We start from the raw sequence: 25,402 nt of genomic DNA, 5'->3' as shown, positions 1-25,402 counted from the left end.
GGAGGTGTGCTAAGCACTTTGCTGTTTATTGATAAATATTAAAGTTGCTCCTCATCAACTCCAGATCCAATCCTGCAGCACACTAATTATATCACTTTTTTGTTTGTTTTGGTGGGGGTAGGAGTTCTGCCCCAGGCTCTCTCCTGCTTTGGGAGTTCTCAAGCAAGGCTATGTGGCTTCCAAACCTGACAGTAGGTCAGAGGAGGCACCCAGACAGAGCATGAATATCAGCCTGGGGAGCAGCTGCAATGAACACATTTGTTATGAACCTCATGAATGGGGAAGTAACAGAATGCTCATCCAAAGTGAGTTGGAAGAGGCAAATCATTTTTTCATCTGGGAACACTCTACGTTTAAAAAAAAATCTCAGTTTAAAGTGATAGATGTTTTTTTTTATTTTAAACTGAGATAGATATAGATACAAATATTGATGCAGATATTTGAAGCCCTTTTAACGGCCTTTTTCACACTGGGCTCCTCTGGGAGAGAATTAAGCCCTGGTGCTTTATGGCCATTAGTAGTTCTGAAACTTTAGCTTATAGCAAAACCACCTGGAAGGCTTGATTGAACACTGATTGCTAAATCCCCCCGAATTTCTGATTCCACAGACCTGGGGTGGGATGCAAGAATTTTAACTTCTGGTAAATTTCCAAATAATGCTGATGCAGGTTCTCTTTGAGAGCCACTGTCCTAAGACATTCATTGTATGGAATGAGTTAACTCTTCTCCTATGCATCTAGAATGGTACTAGCTAAGTGCCTTCCTTAGAAGACTTGAGAAAATTTTCACCCAAATATTTTCTGGATTCTGCAGTGCTTACAGGAGAAGCCCTGTTGGAAAAAGCTGCATTCAAATATCCCACAAAACCAGTTTATGCTGGTTCCCTGCATTCTTAATCCCATCCCTTTCAAAATCTCCCAACAACCACCCCCCCCCCAACCATGTGACCGCTAACTTAACCTCAGGACAGCAATGGCTGATTCTGAAGGGGTAAGCTTTCCCTGCCATTGACCCTAAGAAGAAGTAGAAACAGTTCAGACACACATGCCAGCAAGTAGACTGTCTTTTTGATAGTGAGAGATCTTCACTTGAACTGCTCACCCCAATTTGAAAAAGAAGAGACTCAAAGAAATATTTTTGCTTACAGAAGACAAATACCAGCTCATTAAAGTCTGAGAATACACACAACATGTGCATCAAGTGACAGGCGGATAATATTTAATTATCACCACCAAGTCAGAGGTGTGAGATTTAGTTCATCACAGCCAGGGGTAGGAGAAAGGGTGTAGATTTCCTCTAAAAGTGGGAACCTCAAAGTGGGGAAGCGTTGTTAGACTGTCTGGCCTAGAAAGACAGGCCCTTCTCCTTCCCCACACCCTTTTATCACCCAGAACTTAAGAGTCAGGTGTTCCAGCCCTCTGTCTCTACAAAGCCCAGCTCCCATCATTTCAAGCCAACCTGGGAGTCTGTATGAAGTGCCCATGGAATCCCATCAGATGTCCTCTCCAGTCTGTGGGTGGGGGCCTGGAGTGGAGGGGGTGGGAGAAAGCCCTTCCTAAGCTGAGCTTGTCCACAGTCCCACTTGCATCACATCCTGCTTTACTGCATTAGCAAGCTGTCTGTGTTTCCCTCTGTTGCTTGAACACAGCCCTGAAAGTTAGACTTTTATTCCTTCTCCTGTCACTTCTCTGGTTACTCAGGTGACACCCTAACATCATAAAGGTTAAAAGCCTAGGCTCAGGGGTCAGTCTTTGTGTCCCACTTCTGCAAGTAACTTGACTCCTCAAAGTCTTTTCTTGTCTTTGAAATAGGCATGATAATGCCACCTCCATTAGTAGATGTGAAGTTTCACTGAGGAACATATGCAATATGTTTCACAAAGTGCCTGGCTCATGGGATGTCCCCACATGTTGGCTGCTGCCAGCTCTAATGTCATTAGTAGTGATGTTGCTACTATTTTCTAGAACGGATGCCGAATCCACATAGATGGAGCCCAATCAGTAATTTTCCCACAGTCCATAACCACTGAGGTTCTAACTAGTGCTTATCAAATTTCAGCATTGTATACCACCCTGGAGAGCTTGCTTAAAATTTAGATTTCTAGGGGCACCTGGGTGGCTCAGTCAGTTAAGAGCCCAACTTCAGCTCAGGTCATGATCTCACGGTTTGTGAGCTCCAACACCTTATTGGGCTCTGTGCTGACAGCTCAGAGCCTGGAGCCTGATTCTGATTCAGTGTCTCCTTCTCTTTCTGCCCCTCCCCTGCTCATGTTCTCTCTCTCTCTCTCTCTCTCTCTCTCTCTCTCTCTCCCTGAAAAAATGAATAAACATTTAAAAAGGAATTAAAAAACATTTCAATTTCTAGGCCCCTGCCCTTGAGATTCTGATTTATTAAGTCAAATATGGGATATAGGAATCTGCATTTTTGCCAAACACCCCAGAGGATTCTGATACAAGTGGTCTGCAGACCCAAACTTGTTTAAATAATAGTTTCCACTGAGTGGGCTGACCCAGCCCAAAGTCATAGTGCCTACACCCCAAACCCTCCCTCCTAGAATTCCTAGAACACAAAAGAAGTAAAGTGAGGAAAGGAGAGTTTTATTTCAAGAAGAAATAAGTGGGGCACCTGGGTGGCTCATTCGGTTAAGCATCTGACTCTTGATTTCAGCTCATGTCATGATCTCACAGTTCATGAGTTTGAGCCCTTTGCTGAGCCCCATATTGGGCTTCATGCTGACAGTGCAGAGCCTAGCTGGGATTCTCTCTCTGCCCCTCCCCCATTCACACACACACACACACACACACACACAATCTCTCTCTCTCTCTCTCTCTCTCTCTCTCTCAAAATCACTAAATAAACTTAAAAAAAAGTAATTGAAAAAATATTAACACTTTCTCATGTTTAGTTTTCGAGTGAATAATTTGAGTGTGTTTTAGAAGTGTTTTCCATTCCCAGATGAAGAGGTGACCAATGTTTGCTTCCAAATTAAAAAAAAACCTTTTGGCCTCCTGGGTGGCTCAGTCACTTAAGCATCTGACTCTTGATCTCAGCTTAGATCATGATTTCATGGTTCGTGAGCTCAAGCCCCGCACCAGGCTCTGTGCTGATCACGCAGAGCCTGCTTGGGATTCTGTCTCTCCTTCTCTTTGTCCCTCACCTCCTTGTGCTTGCTCTCTCTCTCTCTCTGTCTCTGTCTCTGAAAATAAAAAAAAAAACTTAAAAACCTTCAAATTTTAAAACTCCTTTAACTCTCCATCATCAGGAGATTCGCATCCATCCACCCATCCACTAGCTATTTGTTCATGGTTTAACAAAGATTCATTGAGGGTTTACTGAATGTTAGACACTGGAAATAATAAGATATGATACATGTCTGCAAAGAGTCCACATCCATCTGGAAAGATAAGATGTATAAACACATTATTATAATTATTATAGTCAGGACTGACAGAGTGGAAGACCTTCCTTCAGTGGGAGCATAGAGAAGTGACTATCACAGAGTGTGGGTGTCGGCCACAGGACAGGAGAGAAAGCCCATCACAATATGGAGGCCAATGTCTTCAGTCTTTCTCCTAGGAGAGTCTTCAAAGCCACCATTCTGTGTGGTCATTAACCCCTGATTGTGGCTCTTCCATCCACCAGCAGCTTCTACATTTCTCTCCTTAAATTAAAGGCTCCACTCAGGCTGCTCTTCACAACAGTATTTTCCAGCTCTCCTCCATCTGCGAAGTTTGGTTCCTTGTTTGTCTCCAAAGGAGGCTGCCTTGGGTTAAGAGATGTGGATGCTGGACTGAGTTCCAGGCACTCCAGCCAGGTCTAAATGAGGAGAAATAACACTGGAGTCTGTCCAAAGCACTTGGAACAGACAAAGCCCACCCCTTGCCCACGGCCTCCTCCCCCCTTTCCCCATCCCATAACCATCCAAATTGGTCTGACATGATTCAGGGATGCTATTCCGGCATTTATCTCAATTGTTAATTAATAACACCTTGTCTGTGCATTTAGCAGAGCCAAGCTTAGGACTTCAGGGACTCTGGAAGAGTTATAGTTGTCAAGTCCAAATAGTCCCATTTCTTCATCCAATGAGAGATGAAGCTTGGTGAACCCATTGTAAATGCCTTGATTAATGTGTGCAAATCATGTTGATGGATTGGTTGGGTGGGGGTCAGCTTAGAAGTGCAACATTGCTCTATTAATTGGGTTGGATGAGGATTCCCCTTGCAGTCCAAAGACCTTGTGGCAAATGTATCTGGAGTCATAAACAGAGTCCCCAATTAGCTCCCAGAGAGGAAGACAATATATCTAATGCTTAGGAGGAAAATTTGGCCGTGAGGCCACTGCCAGCTGGCCAGGCACTGGGTCTCTTTTCCTTGGGAGGGAAGCAGAACTAACCCCGACTGAGGACCGCATGGCAACAGAGGGCTGAAATTATTCTGGATCATCTAGTGTAAATAAGATCTTTGACCTCTGGGAACATATTTAACTAGAGAACCTTCTGTTTAGGAAACTGAGGGTTGGGGGCCAGTTTTCTATGGAACTTAAAAAAAAAGATAGAATCCATTCTTTATTGCATATAAAGACTATAATCAGTGACATTGGTTGAGAGTTTACATGCAGTGAGCCCTGTGCAGAGCTTTGTATGCATCTGGGTAATGGGAAAGGCAACCAACAGGTGGGGGTCTATGCTACTGCTCCTGCATCATGCTGTCTATTCCTCCACACAGCAGCCTGAGAGATCATTTTGAATTGTAAATCAGATGCCATGCCCTCAAAGGGCTTCTCATGTAGTTAAAATCAAAATCAAATGTTTCACCTTAGCCTGCAGGGCCTTCTATGACATGTCCCTTCCTTCTCTCTCACCTGTCCCCAACTGCCCTCCACGGCCACTCTGCTGCATCCTCTCTGGCCAGCCCCTCATCCTCACATGCTAAGTTGAGGCACACCTCAGGGCCTTTGCTGATCCAGGGCCAGAAATGCTCTGACCTGGGCATTTGGTATGAGTGGCTCCTTGCAGCCATTCTCCATTCTCACTCCAGTGCCCCCTCCCCAAAGAGGCCTGTCTTGACCTGTAAAATCTACCCCTGTCTCTCTCCCATCCCCCTGTGGTGTTTCCTTCACAGCATATGTCACACTTCTAAATTATCCCATCTGTATCCTCCTGGTATGTTGTCTGTGTCCTCATAGCAGAAACAGAGGTTCTATGAATCTGTCTCTTCATAGTTTTTCCATTTCACAGATAAGGATACAGAGGTTTGAGAAAGTAATATTCAAAATAGGCTTCCAACTAACCACTGTGATAGATTGCTTTGCTACTGTAAAGGCAGCAGCTCATTTCTAAAATGCTAACAAAATTTGGAGTCTGTTTCTGAAGAAGGGTCAAACAAGTGCAGAATTTTTTTATAAAGAACCCTCAGTAAAAGTCACCTCAAACAGAAAACTTGTCCATTGAAGACCTTTTCACACTAAATGTATTTTACCGTGGAATTGTTGGCAGGTGGGGTAAACGTTCATGGGTTTACCTAACATCACACCTTCAGTGTTTTATAATGAAGTTTTTAGTAGTTTAAATGATTATTAAGTGTCTCTTAAGGGATTATATTTTTCCCTGATTAGATGACAAATCAAATATTCTTCATAAAATTGTGATTAAAATGCATAATTTGCAAAAAAAAAAAGTTAATTTAAAACACTGTGGACTTATTTTAGGGAATTAAAGGATCAAAACACAGATTTAACTGGTGGCAAAGAGGTAGCATTTATAGCCTTGTGTTGGCTTCCTGTATTTTTCCTTGGCCAGAGAAACTTCCTGGATTGCAGCAAGTACCCTCTTGGTGCCTGTGACCAGCATTTGAATAAAGGTTCAAGGGCCCTGGTGCCAGGATTAGCTCTCTTGCTCCCACAGTCCCCCCTCAGTCCAGACCAGTGTTTCTCTACCAGGGGTACCTTTACTCTCCAAGGAACATTTTACAACATCAGGAGATATTTTATGAGTCACAGCAGGGAGGAAGGAAGGAGATGCTACTGGCCTCTAGTGGGTAAAGGCCCAGGATACTGCAAAATAATCTTGTATCCACAGGACAGCCCCCACAACAAGGCATGATGTCAATAATGCCAACAATGAGAAATCTGGTGCAGATATTAACATCTCCTAGGGACATATCTGAGGGGTCTGGACAGTTCCAGAACAGGGAGTGTCCTTTGGCTTGATGTCAGAGACGTGATGCATTGAGCACTTACTAAGACTTTACCCACATTGCCCAAAATAATCACGACAATAGCCCAGAAGAGCCTTCAGTATCCTTTACATCGAGGCAGATGCTAAGGGCCAGATAAGTGGATTGGCTTACCCAGGCCCCACAGCTAAAATGTAGCCATGCCAGGACTCAGAATGCAAGTCAAGAACCTTCTTTGAGGGCCCCTTGCAGCAGCTGACTCTTGTGTCCAGGACCTGAGCAGGGCAATCTATGAGTGTTTAATACCCTTTGCCCCTCAGAAACATGAATTCTGTAGCATTCTGAAAAATAGCATTGGCGTTAGCTTTCCCCACCCCCCAGTTTTTATGTGGAATGCATTTTTCCCACAAAGTGCTTACGCACTGGAATGCTAGGGTACAAGCAGGGAAAGTGGAACAGTTGGACTTTAAATAGCTAGACGTTCTCTGTAGCACAGCACGAGCAGCTGCCCAAGGCCTGTGCTCTTTTATTTGACTTTCTATCTTCTCAGCCAAGAGCTCTGGGGGATTGGAGAGGGGCCAGAACTATGTGGCCGAATGTGAATCCAAAGGAAACTGCAAGGTGTGTTCCAAAGCTCTGTGTCAGGGCCTGCCCTTCTCCCCCTCCCCCCCCCCCCCACCGCACAATGAAAACCAAACCTTTCCAGGGGAATTCCCTCCCTTTTCCTGAGCTCAAGGTATTTCAGCATTGATCTGTTAAGCCCATTTCCAGAATTCTGTGGCCACACACACTGAGGGACACTACCTCTTTGATTCACAGTAATCATGGAGTCTGGGAATGTCAGAGGCAGAGAGGCTAAAATATGGATTCTCCAGCAGGTACAAAAATCCCAGGGAGGGAAGGGAACTTCTTCAAGGCCAAATAGCAGGCTAGGGCAGATCTGGGCCAGATGCCTGGTTCCCTGTCTGTAAATCCAGCACACTTTCCTCTATGCCATGCTGCCCCCACAGGGACCCCGTCACCCTCAAGAGAATGTGTGCCTGGCATTACTGATAAGGTCAATCTGAGACCTAAGAACTAGACTAGGCACCCATGCACCTGAGAGAGAGTGAGCCCCTTTAATTGTGCACTGAAGCCAGCCTCACTCACTTTACCCTAGTCCTGGCCCTGTTCGCACCTCTTGTCATGGATGGTGGTGAACAAACACCTCGCCCTATACCAGCCACACACACACACACACACACACACACACACAGCCAGACCACATGAGTGAATGAGACAGACTGTCCACAAAGAATCCAACGTCTGGTGGAGGGGATGAAACATATGTGAAACTAGACACTACAAAGCCATATACTCAGGATAGAATAAAGACGATGGGGCACCTAGGTGGCTCAGTCGGTTGAGTGTCTGACTTTGGCTCAGGTCATGAGCTCACAGTTGGTGAGTTCAAGCCCCACATCCAGCTTACTTGCTGTCAGTGTACAGCCCTCTTCGGATCCTATGTCTCCCTCACTCTCTGCCCCTCCCCCGCTTGTGCTCTCTTCTCAAAAACAAATAAACATTTAAAAAAATACATTTAAGAATAAGGCTGAGGGGATATGGCAGCCCAGAGAAGGAAGGGGCTTCAGAGGCTTCCAGAGCAGGTAAAATTGAATTTAGAAAGCTACAGAGCACTTCGCTCAGGAACATAGGGAAAGCACTGTGGGCAAAGAAACTGGCAAAGGTACAGAGGCATGAGACAGCAGCACACATCTGGGGACCTCTGAGAAGACTGAGGTCCACACAGGACAACCCTGTGTGGAGAGTGGTGGAGGGTGAGGCTTGGGAAGCAGGTCTGGACAGAGAGAGCCAGGTCTTATGTGCCTTGATGGGCAGAGTGAAGTTCACCCCAAGTACTTGCCTTGCCTTCCTCCATTTAGCATCTTGGTCTTCAAAATTGCAATCATCTATCTTCTTGGGTTATTCCTAAACACATGTGCTTACAGCAGAGGAGAAACAGTGGCCTTTCCTTATGTTTCTTCCATTGCATATGTGCATCTTTCGCTGCAAGGGGAGACAGCCTGGCAGGGTGATAAAGAGACTTAGGGGTCAGGGAGCTCTGGGTTCACGTCCTGGCTCAACCACTAATTCACAGTATGAATAGGGGCAAACTGTTCTCTGAAAGTCTCAGTTTTGTCCTCTGTAATGCTAGCTGCCACCTCATAGGATGCTGTGAGCTCAGATGAGTTAATACATGGAAAACACTTATGGTTCGGTGGGCATCAGAATCACCCGGAAGGCATAATGCACAGATTTCTGGGCCCCACTCACAGAGTTTCTGATACAGTAGGTCTGGTGCAGGGCTGAGGGATATGCATTTCTAACAAGTACCCAGGTGATACTGACACTTTGGGTATCACTGACTTGACACAATGGGTGTCATTTTGAGGGAAACCCAAGTGCTAACATAGAGTGATTCCTCCAAGTGTGGCATCCCTGGGTCACCTGATGGGGAGTACAGGCCAAAGAGTTCTGCATCCCAAGGCAGTGGCAACTTGATTGGCATATGGACCCTGGGTTCATCACTGTACTCACCTGCCACAGAGATGGGACTATGGAGAGGGGCTCAGGGCCCCAACTTCCCAGGATCTGTCACCATTTTTAAGAGCACTGGAATAAAGGACAGATGTGGGAAGAGCATGCTAGGAGAGGGTATGTGGTAGCTGGCCCTGGTCTCTTACCTTTGTGACTTCCTGGAGCTTCTCCCATTCCCCCTCAGGCACAGAGTCAATGTTGTGCCCTTTTCTGCCAGGGTCCACAGGCTCTTGGGTCAAGCAGACTTGTGTAAGTTTTGGCTCCAGTTCTTACTGGTTTTACTTCCTTGAGCAAAGCACGTAACCCATCCAAACCTCTGTTTCCTCATCTGTAAACTAGGAACAGCAACACCAACCTCGCAGACATTTTGTGAGGTTTGACTAGAAAGTTTATAGAAAGTGCCTGAATGCCATTTATTGAAATGACAGGTCTAATTATTAGTATCTCCCTGTGTAATGTGACTTCAGATCCTCTAACCACACACACACACACTGTTCCCAACCAAAAGCCCATCATGTCAAGTAATACATAACATTTCAAAATCAGAAATCCATTATTTGGTCCCTGTTCTAAAGTATCCTCCTCAATCCCACACCCACTCATGCTACAGTGAATGGTATTTTCCCTCAGAGATCACAACCCAGTGATCTGGATAGCTCACTCAGATAATATCTGGCCTATAAAACATCTTTGAATCAGTTGCCGACATTTAACAATGGAGGATTGCATTTAGCCAACAAAGAAACTGAGGAGCTAGAGAGTAGTTTGCCCAAAGTCAACAGCGAAGCACTGGGATTGGAGCCCAGCTCTCCTAATTCTAAATGTCTTGCTTGTGCTCCTCCCAGACCCTTCTTCTGAAAGTAGTTGTATATTAGGTTCTCCAAAGAGTCCAAGACTGCTGAGTTCTGGGAGAAGAGAGGCAAGGGAAAGGGGAATCCATAGAGAAAGGGACACTGAAGTCACTGGGGCCAGCTTCCCCTACTCTTACTTCTGCTATGCTCGCTCATAAAACACATGGCTCAGGGAGAGCAGATCCAGGGAGAAACTTCCAGCCCATTGGCGCCCATCACTCGAAGCACCCTTTGGTGTCCAACACCACTACTGTCACTTCCCAACTATCATGTGGTCTGCTGCAGTGGTCATTCCTGAATTTCTCATGTGCCACCTTTGTCTATGAATGTTGCTGCACAGATCTGGGCATGCACCCTTGTCTGGCCCTCCATTTATTCACAACCATCAAGGTCATGGTTTTGTAATATCTTTCCACCTCAACCCAGATCATGCCACCAATTTCACTAGGATGGACTATTGGTCTTCCAACTTCCAGGCTATTCCACACAAAGCAGTCAGAAGAATCCTTTTATTTTTATTTTTTTAGCTAGGCCCAAGACTGGGAAGATAACTTTATTTTCTTGGGGTATGGGCAGATGTCAAGTCATAGAACTTCTGGAATTGCTTCTTGGTGCTGGTGGCCTTGGTGACCTCGTGCACCTTAAAGTGCACAGTGTTGCTCAAGGGCCAGCACTCACCCACAGTGACAGTGTCACTGATCTGGACATCCCAGAAGCAGAGGGACAGAGGCACAGACATGTTCTTGCAGCATTTCTTGAATCGGTTGTATTTTCAGATGTAGTGGAGGTAGTAGTCGCAGGTGACAGTGGTCCTCTGCATCTTCATCTTGGGCTCCACACCACACAGAATCTACCCTTGGATGGACACATTACCAGTAAAGGGGCATTTCTTATCAATATCAGTGGTTTCCTTGGGTGTCTGAAAGCCCAGACTAATGTTTTTGTAGTATTGCAGGAGCTTCTCCTTGCCAATTTCTTCCAGCAGGACCTTCTTCTTGTTTTGAAAGATGGTCAACTGCTTTTGGTAGGCATGCTCAGTCTGTATTCCCATCATCTTCCTGGCTGTCTGAAAAAAAGAAGAATCCTTTTAAAAGTCAGATCACATCATGCCCCCATGCAAACCTTCCCTGAGCATTATATCTCCCACAGAATGGCGTCCAGGTCGCAACAATGGCTTCCATTGCTCTGCGTTAGTGAGCTCTTGCTTCTACTCAGCACTTACATCTTCTGTCTACTCTTCTTCCTTATCCCGCCCAACATCCACCATCTTGTTGTTTCTATTCTGATGATACATTGCCACCCTGGGCCTTTGTACTTGCTGTTTCTTCTGCCCAGAATGCTCTTCCTCCAAAGGTTTCCATGACTTGTTTCCTCATTTCAGGTGTCTCCCCAAACACTTCTGGAAAGCCTTGTATCTAAAGTAGTAAACCCCTGGGGCGCCTGGGTGGCTCAGTCAGTTAAGCATCTGACTTCGGCTCAGGTCATGATCTCATGGTTTGTGAGTTTGAGCCCCGCATCAGGCTCTGTGCTGACAGCTCAGAGCCTGGAGCCTGCTTCAGATTCTGTGTCTCCCTCTCTCTGTGTCTTTCTCTCTCTCTCTCTCTCTCAAAAATAAACATTAAAAAAAAACTTTTTAGGGGCTCCTGAGTGGCTCAGTTGGTTAAGCATCCAACTTTGGCTCAGGTCATGATCTCATAGTTCATGGGTTCAAGCCCCACATCGGGCTCTGTGCTAACAGCTCAGAGCCTGGAGCCTGCTTCAGATTCTGTGTCTCCCTCTCTCTCTGCCTCTCCCCAATCACACTCTGTCTCTCTCTCAAAAATAAATAAACATTAAAAAAATATTTTAAGTCTATATACATTTATCTGTTAATTGTTTCCCTTCTAGAATCTAGGTTCCTAACTACAGGGTCCCTCTCTGTCTTGGTCAACTAATTATTAAATGAATTGAATGAATGGAGGTTTTAATGAGAAGACTCTGGGATACACAGCACTTGTCTTTAATGCAATACATTACTTTAGTATGAATACATTTCATTTTAGGATTAAAAAATACACCCATACAATGACATCCAAATCACTACCTACCATTCATACCATTTTATTAATGCAAAGAAAATCTAAATGTAAGATATATGATTTATTTTCAGTAAGACGTGAACACACAGTTATACTTCTCTTCATCTCTATTTTCAACTTGGCTCACCCTGCACATGGACCTTCTGTGGGATGGTAGCAGTAGGTATACAAGCTCCATAGTCCTCTTCTGAGACAAGAGGAAAGGCAGGGGCTGCCAAGAATCACTGTTGAGCGAAGCCGGACTTTACAAACCATGGCCAGCTTGGTGACGAGTAAAGTAGTGAGAGTGATCAGCATATTTGAGGCTGGGCCACCTGTGTGTGAATCCTACCTCTACCAGTCAAGAGCAGCTGCCCAACCCTTTCTAGTAACCTAACCTCTCTAGGACTGGGTTCTCCATCTATAAAGCCAGAGTAAACAGATTGTTGCTATACACTAAATGCCTTTGCACAAGGTCTATTTAATCTTTGACAAAGGCCCTGTTAAACTATTATTATTGTTGTTGTTGTTGTTGTTATTATTTCCACTTTACTGATAAGAAAACTAAGGCTCAGAGAGGTAAGCTAATTAGCCCAAGGCCACACAGCCAATAAGTTGCAAACCTCCAGCTCCTTTGATGTTAATTGGGAGTACAATACTGGCTCCTAGCCCCTATGCCTGCCCCTAGAGTGGAAGTGGAAATGAAACAAGGAGATATCCAGGGACTGCTAAGCATAGTACATGGACCATGGCAATAGTCATGTGTAGGAATTAGTACTTCAGATTTCCTTAATCCAGCAGGAAGCTTGTATAATAGCTGAGTCTGCTCCCTTCTCCCAATTGGCAGTCTGGGGATAACTTCTTCATGCAGCAAAAGGACAGACATCCTGCCCTCTGCTAATTCTCTCAGCTCAAGGAGGGGTGGGGGGACAGTCCCCCACCTTCCCCCAGGAGACGGGGTCTCTCCTCAGACGGAAAGTAACTGTTCCAGCTTGTTGCTCAAAGGTGTTGCCGGTGGTGACAGCCCCTTTTCTTTCTGAGGGGCCCAGCAGGTCATTGTCTGCCACCCCACCAGCCCGCCACCCCCTGCTGGGCTGGCTTCTGTCTGACCTGTCATTGGGCTTTTTAAAAGCAAGGTTGATGAGGGGCACAGGGGAGGGGGGAATAACTGGACTGAAAGAGGCCAGGAACAGCAGGCAGAGGGTGAGTATTTGGGGACATCGGTGGCTGAGATCAGAGACCCTTGCTCTCTGTTGCCAGTAGTTTTTGTAACAGAAAAGTGGGGAGATGGCAGCAGCCAGGATAGAAATCCCCCAGGTATAAAAAACATGGCCCTAGGCTAACAAGGGTGAGACTGTGCCAGAGAGGCCTGTCAGGGAACGTCCAAGGTGGGCCAGTTCTCATGAAGTGAGATCATTATTCCTAGAGGCTCTGTTTGGGTTGAGGAGAAGCAGCAGAGGGAGGAAAAGGGGGGGAAGGAAAAAGAGAGCAGGCTGAGAGAAAGAACAACTAGAAAATGAAGATGTTTTCTGAAGCCTCAGCATTTTGTTCCCCATGTCCTACAATACTCACCGGATACCTTTATAAGGCCATGACTACTCATAGCCTCCTATGAAGAATTGAGGATAGAAGCCATTGGAGGTGGACAGCCAGAGGGTGAATCACTCCTCCATCATTTACTAGCTGTGTGATTATGGACAAGGCTCTTAACCTCTCCAAGCCTCAATTTCTTCATCCGCAAAATGGACATCATAGAAGCCACCTCAAAGTGTTCTTATGAGCATATGGGATGATGGCTGGAAAAGGTGGAAGGTGCAGGCTGCCAAAGCACAGAGGAGCTTAAGCGGCTGGCAGAGGAACAGCCTGTGGTGGTCCACCTATCAGAAGAGGGAGCGAGGGCAGAGGGCTGGCTAAAACACTTGGCATCCCAGATTTTCGAAAGGTAAATCTCCCTCCAGTATGTATTTAAATTGTTCCTCTTCTGATTGGCATAGTCCTACCTTAGGTAAAAGAGCTTAGTGCAGATAATAACATGTCATAGTGGTGGGCACAATGACTCCTGTGTGTTAGCCATTTGGAACATTCTACTGTAACAGACCTTATGTTGCAGATCCATGTAGGACTTGGCTTCAGAGTGCTACAAACTGGGTCAAACCCAGCCCCAACATGCAAGAAGCTGTGTGGTCTTCTGCAAGTTATTTTCTTTCTAAATCTCCAGTTCCTCATCTGTAAACAGTGGTGCTAATGATGCCTGAAAATCTGGTGGTGATTTAACGAGGGGATGAGTGTAGGGCACTTAGCATGGTGCCTAAGACCCAGTAAGACAGTAAGGTTTTCTTTTTTTATTTTAATGTTTACTTATTTATTTTGAGAGAGAATGCATGAGCGGGGAAGGCGAGGAGAGAGAGGGAGAGGGAGAGAATCCCAAGCAGGCTCCACACTGCCAACACCAAGCCCAATGTGCGGTTCAAACCCATGAACCTTGAGATCATGACCTGAGCCAAAATCGACAGTCAGACACTGAACCGATTGAACCATCCAGATGCCCCCCACCCCAGTAAGCTTTTCATAAGTGCCAACCATTAGCTCTGATTAGACGTGGTTGCCATTAATGCTTCCTCATCCTACTGACCCCTCCAGGTTGTGTCATGTAACATAGGGTCTTTTTGCTGAAATACACTGGCTTTGGGGGGGCACTAGAAGCCCAAGGACAGGGACTCTGAGCTAATGTCCTAGTAGTGATGATGTGCTGTGTGTTGCACCTAATCATCCCAAAGTGTGCATTTTGTGAAAAGGTCATTCAAAGATAGGGCTACCACTTGTGAGTATTGAGTAGATGAAGGTGTGGCTCATCCTTCCAAGGACAGAGCTCCCAAACCTAGAGCTCTGTGTCCATGAAGTGCTTCCCAACCTGTATTGCACTAGACTATTGTGGGGAGATGCTCTGGGCCAAAAGGGGTCCATGGTCAGGAAATGCTTCATGTTCCATTGCAATATTAAAGATTCATGATGCATATTCACATGTCAAAGGCTCTGAGAAGTCCTGCTGTAAAAAAAAAAAAAAAAACTAGCTTACCTGCTTCACCAACATTTCCCAAGTTGTATCCTCCAGTGTCACCTCTGCTTCTATGTTTCAGGGAACCCCCATTAACATCCCCCAGTTTGGAAAACCACTTTAGTCTCTCAGAGTCAGATATACTGCTATGGATATTTATGGGACGTTCTCAATAACTCAGAGCAGGGGTTCTTGAGATTTAGTCGGAAAAAGAATGACCTGGGAATCTTCTTTAAAATGCCAATTTTCCATTTCCATGCTCAGAAATTCAGTAGGCTTGGGTGACAGCAAGAATCAGCATTTTAAAATCACTGAGGTGATTCCAGGGCAGGAGGTCAGGAAGCATGCCTTGACCAACAGTGGTTTAGAGCCTGACTTCTGGAAGTCAGGGCTCAGAACAGCAGCATCAGCGTTACCTGGAAACGTAAGGAATGCAGACCACTGTAGGACCAGAGAATTAGAATCTACATTTTAACAAGGTCCCGGGTGATTCCAGTGCTGGTTATATTTTAAGAAGAATTGGTTTTAAAGGTTTTTATTGATGGTGCTTGTTTTTGTTTTTGTTTTCCATTTGTTTACTTTTGATAAACACTCAAAAGAAAAAAGAAAAACTGGATACACACTACAAGCTCATTGTCACAAAATTTCTACCAACCCTTACCCCTAACCCCATACGTGAGGGGTTGACCAGATGCCCCAGTAGCTTCCCGGTAAGCTAGAGTCCCATTAAAAAGTGATCTTATCTAGATTATATCCCTGTCTTCAGTATCAGTGCCTGGGTTTTCCTAAGCAGCCTTTGCTTTCTTTTTCACACATGTCCTGAAGAGTAGGAAACGAAGAAAAGCAACTCTCAGTGGGCCTCCATTCTGCCAGATCTCTGGTCAGACATGATTGATCTTCCATTGCTAAGTGTAAGAAAAGCCAAAGGTGCTTTGGAGCAAGGATCTCTGGCCTTGGAACTCAGGGACTGTCAAAAAAGAGTTGGCAAGAGGAGAGAGGAAAACTTCCAACAGGACTTCCAGAAGCAGCACAAATACAATCCCACTTCTTGCAATATTTAAGAATGGTGGTTGCTCTGGTTGGGAGGGAGGGGATGCCTGTGTAACGATGGTCCATCAGGCAGCCGGGGTATTAATGGCAGGTGAAACCTTCCAAATGAGCACCCTGTCAGCCAATCTATTGCTTTAAAAGGTTGGCAATGTGGGAGACCTAACAGAGGCAATGAAGAACTAATCTCATATTGCCAGGTTAAATCAAGTCAGCCTTGCCTGCTCCTTTCACTTTTTACTTACATCAAGCCAGAATACTTTCAATTATCCCTCACTTCCAACTTGTCAGCAGGCATTGGGTAAAATGCAAATGGAACAGTACCTTCCCTGGTGGAGTGCAGAAAATATTATGAAGAATAGCCTCCACTAGTTGAACTCTTCCTGTGTATTCAGTGCAATATCTTCATCATCTCATTTCATGTGCACCATCTTATAGAATCTCCATGCTCTTTGGTGAAGTAGGTGCTATTAAGTCCATTCTATAGGTGGGAAAACTGAGTCACAGGAAGTTGGTCACTGGCCTCACTTGCCAAGGTTACATAGCTAATGAATGATAGAACAGGGTTTAACCATTCTGACTCTAAAGCCCATATTATTTTGCTGTTTGTCTAACTGGACCAAGAATCCAATGCTGCTCTGGGCAAGTGAGTTCTTGAGCTTTGAAGTGCCCTCCACCTTTGAAATTTTCTAAGTTTTCCTCCAGTGGCAGGGAGTGGCCAGGGTCAGCAGTGCTGTATGGGTGAAGCACACCAGCCCAGACTAGGACCCACCTGAGCCCTGGTCCCTATTTCTCCATTTCAGGGTGCTTTCTGATCCTCTCTCATTCCTTACCCCACCCCCATGCATGTGAGGTTGACCAGATTCTCAGAGATATTTGGGGATTTGCATTTATGAGATATCTCAGGGCCCATTGCCCAGCCTTAATTCTAGTGGACAGATTGGCAAGTAGATTGCTCCTGCTGGCTGAAGGAAAATTTTGCAAGATCATATGAGATCAGCCTGCCAGAATGGTGCTGATATGTCAATTTGGGTAACTCAAACTGTTTATGTAGACAGGGGCCCGGACAAAAAATATTTGCTAGGGACCCCACACACTTTAGACACAGTCCTGAAAGAGCTCACCTTAAAAGAAAATAATTCCCAAGGCAAAAAAGAATCCTACAGCTGCCTCACTTCTTTTTACTCAAGAACCTCTTTATGTGCCTGGCCAGTCAGACACTTCCAGCCTTTGCCAGCGAGCCCTCACCACTCCTTTATTTCCATCACAAAAACCAAACAGCATGGGCTTCTTCCTTCTTGCCCCAACTTGTTGCCTCCCCCCTTCCCTCCACTCTTTGTTAATTTTCTACCTCTCCATCATTAACTGATCTCAAGAATGACCCTAGGATTTATTGGGTCCACCACCTGGATTCCCTGTATTTTCCTTAGGGAAATGAGAACTTGGCAAGTACCTCACTCTGTGTGCTAAACAAACCTATACGATGCCAAGAAGACTCAAAAAGGAGAAAAGAAATAGAAAAGATTCTGAAGCACATACTAGGTTGCTAGGTGCTCACAACTGTTCCTGTACCTTGCGTGGATTATCTTAGTCCTCTCATTGCTCATGTGAGGTATCATCATGCCCACTTTGCAAATAAGGAAGACAGAGCACAGGCAGGTTGGTATCTTGCCTGAAGTTAGTCTGTTAGCAAGTACATAAATTGAATAATCTTAAATATACATCCCGATGAATGAATGTGTGTGTGTATACATCCTATAGATATGTGTGTGTGTGTGTGTGTATATATATATATATATATATATGTATATATATATATATGTGTGTGTGTGTGTGTGTGTGTATACACACACACACACACACACACACATATGTATATATATAGCCTATATAGCCAGGTGCATAAGGTGAGGATCTAGAACCTTTCCAGCAACCAGAAGGTTCTCCTGTGTCCTTCCCAGCCAGTACCTCCCCATTAAGGTAACTGCAAGTCCTAACTTTCTACCATAATTGATTCAGTTTGCCTATTCTTGAACATCTGATGAATGGAAATATAGGTACTCTTCAAAGCCTAGGTTTTAACCAGCCTCTTGGCCCAAGAAGTAGGGAAGGCAGATTTGGTGGTTGGTGATGCCACTCACCAAACCATAATCTGGAAAGAGTGAAGCTCAATTTTAAAATCTGAGATGATAACCCATTCCCGTCAGGTGCTATGTGCAGACTGTAGCAGAGCTACCCACAACACCTGAAGAGAGTTGTTGGAGTCGATTCATGCCACCCTGTCACAAAATGAAACTAAGAAGAGTAAATTTAGATGTTTCTCAGAAGCCTTTAATACCCAAGAAAGCTGGAGAGTTCATGCAGGTTATAAAGGGAATCACTTGCATACCAAGCTACAGGGAATAAATGACACCAAAATTGAACAAAATGCTTTCATCTGGATTCTCCATAAGCTGCCCAGTTTACAGAGATCAAAGAAGAAAATAAGTGAAATGAATGAAATAAACACCCTCTCATTCCTGGAGATGTCCCTTCCCTGTAAGAGTGATGTAAAGACTCAGACAGCCTTCCCCAAACAGAAAACATGCTCATGTTTCAACCAACTCTGAAATACCCAGTATCTACTGTGGCTCTCTGCAGCCTCTCCATTAACCCGTGGCCTCCTCCCCCTGAGCATAGCTTCACTAGTAAGTGTTCAGTTAAGGCTTTGAGGTTGAATCTTTTAAAGGAACTCCTTTAAAAATCTAACAGAGTGAACTAGGCAGGGGCTGGAAACAGCTGGCACAAACTTGTAGCCAGCCCAGAAGGCAAGTGCCACCTTGTGCCAATGGTAAACAGCTGAATGGGGGCTTTGAATCTCACAGGTAAATAGTGTGGTCCCCAGCAGCCTGCAGTGCAGGGAATAAATCCCCAGGTATCTCGTTTCTCATGTTGATTCCTTTTAGAAGCTCATTTTAACCAACCAGATTCTTTCCCAACTGTAGGAGTAGACAAGCCTGCAAAGGTAATTAAATCTCACAGCCACCCACACTTCCAGAGTTGATGGGTGTCCACTGCCCTGTCTTCACACTCCCTTTGGGAAAGAAACATCACCTCCTCCTGATAATGAAGAAGACAAAGAGTAATGATCTCACCGGTTGCCTTTTCCTACTTTTTATCCAAAACTGCTTCGTAGCCACTTGGATAACTTACTCAGCTTCTCAGAGCCTCAGTTTCCAACTTTATAGAGTGGATGATGGCGTGATAATGGGCGTTACACACAGTTAACAGAGTAGTCACTGTACCAGGCACTGTTCTAAGTACTATATGTGTAATAACTGCTTTAATCCTCCAAACTGTGCTTTCTAACATCATTGTCATCAGTTCATTTTGTACACGAGGAAACTGAGGTGCAGAGCGGTTACTAGCCCAGGGTCAGCAGATTGGGTACCTGATCTGAGAGTCAAACCCAGACAGCCTGATCCAGACTATGCAGCTTAAGGGTTATATTATTCTGCTCTGTGGGGTTATGTGAGGATTTGAATCAAGGATATGTGCAAATCTCGTTCCACCCATAGCATTTATTCATACTGTCCATTTACCTATTGCTATTTAGAAACATAGCATTTTTTACAAGATTCAACCTACCCATAGCAAATACCAGTGAATGACTCTAATAGGGGATATTAATTTCATTTATAACCATGTCTGGTTTTTAATTTTTTTAACTTTTTTTTTTTTCATTTTTGAGAGACAGAGACGGAACATGAGCAGGAGAGGGTCAGAAAGAGAGGGAGACACCGAACTGGAAGCAGGCTCCAGGCTCTAAACTATCAGCACAGAGTCTGATGCAGGGCTCAACAAACCGTGATATCATGACCTGAGCTAAAGTTGGATGTTTAACCAACTGAGTCACCCAGGTGCCCCGCCATGTCTGGTTTTTATAAACTGAAAAAGTTGAAAACTTTGCAGGGTTTCTGGTTATAGTTCATTGAACACAAACTATGCCGAACTGATGTGTGTGTGTGTGTGTGTGTGTGTGTGTGTGTGTGTGTGTGTATCAGTTCATTTATTCCCCATCACAGCACCCTATGCTATATGCATTATTATAACTCAGTTTTACAGGCAAAGAAATTAAAGTTTGGCAAGACTGGTTATCTAAGCTTACATAACCGAGGACTAGAGGAGATGAGCTTCAATCCCAAATCTGTCTGATTCCAGAGGCCAGGAACCTCCCTCTGATGCTGTGTAGACTTTTTGGCTTTTTACTTTAGGAATTCTAATTCAAAGGAATCAATTTAGCATCAACCTGATTTCTGCTTCACGTTGCCAGACCTGTTATGGAAGACTCTCTCTGATTTTCTTTATCAAAAGCAGTAAAAAGAATGCCTCCCACATTGTTCCCAGAAAGTTTCTCCACATCCATATTTCTCTGAAATGGCCATTGCAATTAGCGTATGACATACACGTGTGGAATATAGCCAGAGCTTTGATTTAGCATGCATTCTGACAGAAAGCACCTAGATAATTCTCCACGTCCACATCTCACAGAGTGAAGTAAATGAGGACCCATTAAGCAAACGTGGGACACCGCTGTGGGGCCTGGTCAGGAAGTCCTGGGTCATTTTCCCAAAACGCTGAGTCAGAATTGGGCCCTTTTTGAGGTCTCTGCACACCTCTTTCGACACCCTTACTGGGTAAAAGCCCACCAGACAAACAAGTAGGTGGATAAAGAAAGAAAGAAATCGGCCAATGTCACGGGAGGGCTGTGCCGCTCTCGAGCCCCTGTTGAATAGAGACGCTGGCAGCCTCTCGGGTCCTGAACTGGCAATTCAGGACAGTTTGATTGCCTGCTTGATTGTTTGCAAGATAACTGCAAGATTGTCAGTGACAGGGTAATTTACTGAAGATTGCCATGTCAGACTCCATGCAAGGGGCTTGCTGGCATAGAGATTCGGCTCTCATGACTGACAGGCCGCTGGGAGATAGCAGTGCCAATTTAAAGTTCACGGTGTCGTCTGAAAGTGCTCGGCAGCAGCAGCCCATAATCATGCAACATGATGAGGTCATTACAGGAATAACGTATGCTCACACTTAATAACCGATAGAACCCCAAATGCACAATCTCTGGAGCAGTTCAATGCAAACATGTAGGAGGAAGTCATTTCTATCCTTTTTTTTCTTTTTTTAGCATTTGCCATCTGCGATTGCTGATGTGTTTATGGGACATCTCCTGCCAGACAGGCCCTTAAATAAAAAGCCAAGAATCGACAAAACAGTAGGGAAATTTGAGGTCCACCCTTTGGAAGAAGTTGCAAGTCCAGAATGAGTGGCAGACCAGCAGGGGTTGGGGAGAAAAGTGTTGAGTGCTTAATAGAAAAACTGTCCTACGTTATTATTTGAGCCTGATGAGGTTCTCAAGCTGGTTAGATGGAGGGGGTGGTAAATTGGATAGGGGGTAGGAGATGTTCCCAGCTTCAGGAGGGAAAGACCACCAGAGACAGATGGAACTTCTAATGGGAAGAGGCCAGCGGCCTTAAAGAAATCTATAGTGCTACTAACAGTGTGTTTTTTCTCACCTGAGAAGTTTCTGTAGCTGCTGAATGAAGCACTGCCAACCTATCTCAGCAGGATAATTTTAAATCCAAAGCAGGCATTCCATGGTGGATTCCTTCTGTCTGGTGGAGGCGGTCCACGGAAGGTGATGTTAAAGGCAGAATGCTATGCGTTTTTTCTTTTCTTTTTCTTATTCTGCCAACGGCTATGGGATCCACTATACGATCTGAACATAGGTCTGTGATGGTGCTCCAGCATCATCCTGCTGCTGAGATACAATTCTCTGGCCCCATTTCTTGGGTATGAGATTTGTGAGGCTCTAGGGAGCACCTGATTCAGCCAGCATATCAGGCAGAGGTGTTCAGAGCCTTGATTTCGAAAGTCTCTAAATTTAAAGTGTGTGCGCCTGCTCACCCTCCTGGGTCTGCATTTCTAGGAAATTCTGTAAATCTAAATGTGTTACGAGGCACTGAAGCCACATTTGCCCATGTGGAAAATGAGAGGCTAGTTTTAGTAATTTAAAGCCAAGCAAAACACACAACCTCCTAATTCGTTTGTTTGCTAAAAAGAAAGTAATGCATTAAAATAATTGTACATTAATTGCTAAATTACAGTGGAACTTCGGTGAAATTACATATTTCAATTTTGTTAGCAGAACCAAATGAAAAGAGTAATGCCAAAAAATTACATTGTAGTAAATTTAAAGCATGCAGCCAGGCCTCTGATTCAGTGTTCCAGTACAAGTGTCTGTCAAGTCCCAGCCCAGGGTTTGAGTACATGTTTCCATGATGTTAATTATGGCCCCAAAGTGTCTTGCTATCAAATCTGGGAGGTGAAAGCAAGTTATTCTCCAATCTTCTCCACTGTGTGTTCAGTCAATTCCCAGCAGAGTGAATAAGGGTTGGCCAACTAATCCATTGTAATAGGGAATTCCAAGGAGCAAACACTACCCGAAACATTCCCATGCTCAGCCCTAACACGTGTGTGAAGAATGGGAAACAGTCATTTATTCATTCAACAAACCTTTGTTGAATACCCAATTCCGTGGCTGGCACTAAGTAAGGCATGAATGTAGAAATGAATAAGACACTGTTATTCTCTTCAAAGAGCTCATTTTCCAGACAGGAAGGCAAGCACACAGAGATAATTGATTCTAGCCCAAGGAAGTTGGCATTAACAAAGGTTTCTAAAATTTATCGTGCATTAGAATCACCGGGCAAGCATGGGTGAAAGGCAGATCCCAGGATCTGTTCCTGGAGGCTCTCCCTGGGAAGCTCAGGAATAGACCCTTGAGACCCATGGGATTTTGATGCAGTACCATTCTTTGAGAAACTGTGATTCAGGGATACACAGGCGGGAGTACCATAACCTAGTTAGAGGCATCACCAGGAAGGCTTCCTAGAAGAGGTGGCTATACCTCGTCTGGGTTGTAAAAGATGAGTCGCATCTGTTTCCCCACTGTACTGTCAGCTTCTTAAGGACCAACCCCATCATTCTTTGTTCTTCATACCATGTTGCATTTCCAGAACATGGATGGCCCTCAAATATTTGTTGAATGGTACATGAATGATAAGAAACAGCCCAGGAAAGGGATGTAGGGCCAAGGACCTAGTAAATCAGGATGTTCAAAGTGTTACAGGTGTGTAGCAAGGTGGCACCAGAAATGATTGGGTGAACTGATAGCTTACTTTTTTGGTGCTGGAACCAAAGCCATTATTCCACATTTCCCAGAAAATGCAAAACTCACCCACCCAGTTCTCACACTGGTCAGCAGTACCTTCCCTGTCTGACAAGGAGCAGGGATGGAACATTTTTCTCCATTAAACTGAGATTTAAGGAATCCCATGCATTTTGATGATTTGTGCACCCAATTAGCACAAGGCCCTGAGAACTGGCTATGGGTAATTTTTAGTGCTGCCCTATCCAAAAGCAAAATATTTGGTTTTATTTCAACCACTCAAATATACTTGCTCATAACAGAAAAAGTAGAAATCCTAGCAAAGTATAATAAAGAAAAAGGAGAGAAACACACTAATCTACTACCTGGGGATAATCATTTGTCCACATTTTCAATTATTTCCTTTCAGTCTTTTATTTTCTATGCATATATACTGGAATTAAACTAGACTTGTCGTGTGAAACCTGCCACTTCAAGCCCTTGGGAAGGGTTGATGCTGTTCATGACAAAGGTGTTAGCATCTCTCAGCAGCTTTGTGTTGTGCAATGCACTGACCCTGGCTCTCCCTCTGCCCTTCCAGATGGCCTGGTGGATTGCCTGGACCCTGACTGCTGCCTGCAGTCCGCCTGTCAGAACAGCCTGCTCTGCCGAGGGTCCCGGGACCCCCTGGACATCATTCAGCAGGGCCAGACAGACTCGCCTGCCGTGAAGTCCTTCTATGACCGCATCAAGCTCTTGGCAGGCAAAGACAGCACCCACATCATTCCTGGAGACAACCCCTTCAATAGCAGGTGGGCACCCTTCTGTCCACACAGACCCCAAGGTGGCTGGTTGCCTCCCTATCAGAGCAGGAAGAGGTGCTCCCGTTTTTCCATGGGCCCAGTTGGCCTGGAAACTACCCCATGAGGGCAGCTCCTTTGCTCTGGTTCACAGAGGGCCCCTTGCTCTCTATGGGTCGAGTCCCAGAGCAGAATCCTCATCTGTCTGTAGGATTTGGCCACCTTCAACCTAGAACCTGCTGGAGACACCTGTTGATTGTCTGGTTTTTAGATCATTTTTATAATCTATTATTTTACAACATTTCATTACTTTATCTCTCTTTATAAAATACCTCTGGTAGTGGCTTTTGTTTGATCATCACTGAAATACTTCATTCAATAGAGTATTTTTGAAAGCAATTATTAACTTAATAACATAGCTTATCATTTCTGGCACCTTAGAGCCAAGATAATGCCAGTGGCTAGAATTTATTGAGCACTTACGAGCTAGACACTTTATATAGACCATCTCTAATCTGCACAGCAACCCCATCAATTGCATCTGCTAACTGCCTACTTTGGGCAAGATGTCATGCTGGGGCATTTTACCCCTCTTTGCACAATGATAGAGTTTCTCTTGTGTTTACTTTTGCTCTCAGTTGCTAATTTGAGACTTATGAATATTCTGGGAGCAAATTCTAGATTTATTATATAGTAAGTTTGGCCCTTCCTCCCAGGACAAGTTAGAACTGTACACCCAGAGAGGAGAGCCAGGGGGAAGAGTTGGCTTTGAGACATCCCATCCCCTTCTCCCTTCTAGGCACTGTTTCTGATTCTGGAGGTAAGAGAAAGAGGCAGGGGACTTCTTACGGTCTGCCTACATATCACAGATCTTGCTCTTGGTGGGTCTGGGTCCAGATGTCGACGGTATGTGCAGATGTGAAGATGGCAGGCGTAGTCTTCTTGGGGATATCTGTCTCATCTCTATGCTCCTTTCTGTAGAGAATTAAGAATGGATGGTTGGGTCCTCTTTCATGAAGCCTCTAGGAACCTTGAACTTGAGTGGGGCACTTCTGGCCTCCTTACCCCACTAACTATCCTTCTCATGCCATTCTTCTCTTAGTTCTCTTTATCCTACTTCATTCTGGGGAGGCCCAGAAGCAACTCAGGAAGTACGCTGCCCAAGCAGCCTTCCAGCCAGCAAATAAAATACCTGCTCTCACTTCTTACAGGAGCCCCTAGCTTTATAAATGATTCTCTTGGTGCCCCCACCTTAGACTTTGGGGAGGAAGCATCAGCAGGTCATGACTCAGACTCTGCTTCTCCCTGGGAGAGCCTGGTAAAGATGGGATGGGGAGGTAAGGAATAATGGTACAGCCAGTTAATTCTACAACCCCTTAGAACTCTCTGGGAAGTTGTGCAGCCCCACTTCCTGACAGCTCTTTTAATATGAGGGCTCTTGGGCTAGCAAGGTCACATTGGGCTAGCAACTTTAGCCTCTCTCTGTCCTAGTTTTACTAAAAAGAAAAAAAATCATCTCAGCCCTCTTCTATTTCAGCCCTGGCACCCCTCTAGCCGTATCATATTAGACAACTTATTTAACCTTATAAACTTCATTTTCTTAATTGATAAAATTAGAATAATACTATAGAATATACTCACACAGTTATA

At 44.7% G+C, this 25,402-nt stretch overlaps 1 protein-coding gene and 1 pseudogene across 3 annotated transcripts in view; one reads left to right on the top strand and one right to left on the bottom strand.

Annotated features, from left to right (window-relative positions):
• Positions 1-25,402, top strand: part of TENM2 (teneurin transmembrane protein 2) — a 941,161-nt gene that overhangs the window by 829,892 nt on the left and 85,867 nt on the right. For all 3 annotated transcript variants that reach the window (XM_042992783.1, XM_042992777.1, XM_042992795.1), the window contains one exon: positions 23,554-23,764. In XM_042992783.1, coding sequence (XP_042848717.1) covers positions 23,554-23,764 — 211 coding nt within the window. The remainder of the gene's footprint in view (positions 1-23,553; positions 23,765-25,402) is intronic.
• On the bottom strand, positions 10,147-10,655 carry LOC102951469 (annotated as a pseudogene).

The sequence above is a fragment of the Panthera tigris genome, chromosome A1, assembly GCF_018350195.1.
Source record: "Panthera tigris isolate Pti1 chromosome A1, P.tigris_Pti1_mat1.1, whole genome shotgun sequence".
In the NCBI taxonomy this organism is placed as follows: Eukaryota; Metazoa; Chordata; class Mammalia; order Carnivora; family Felidae; genus Panthera; species Panthera tigris.
Note: the sequence above shows the minus strand (reverse complement) of the source record. Positions and strands in the feature narration are given on the sequence as shown.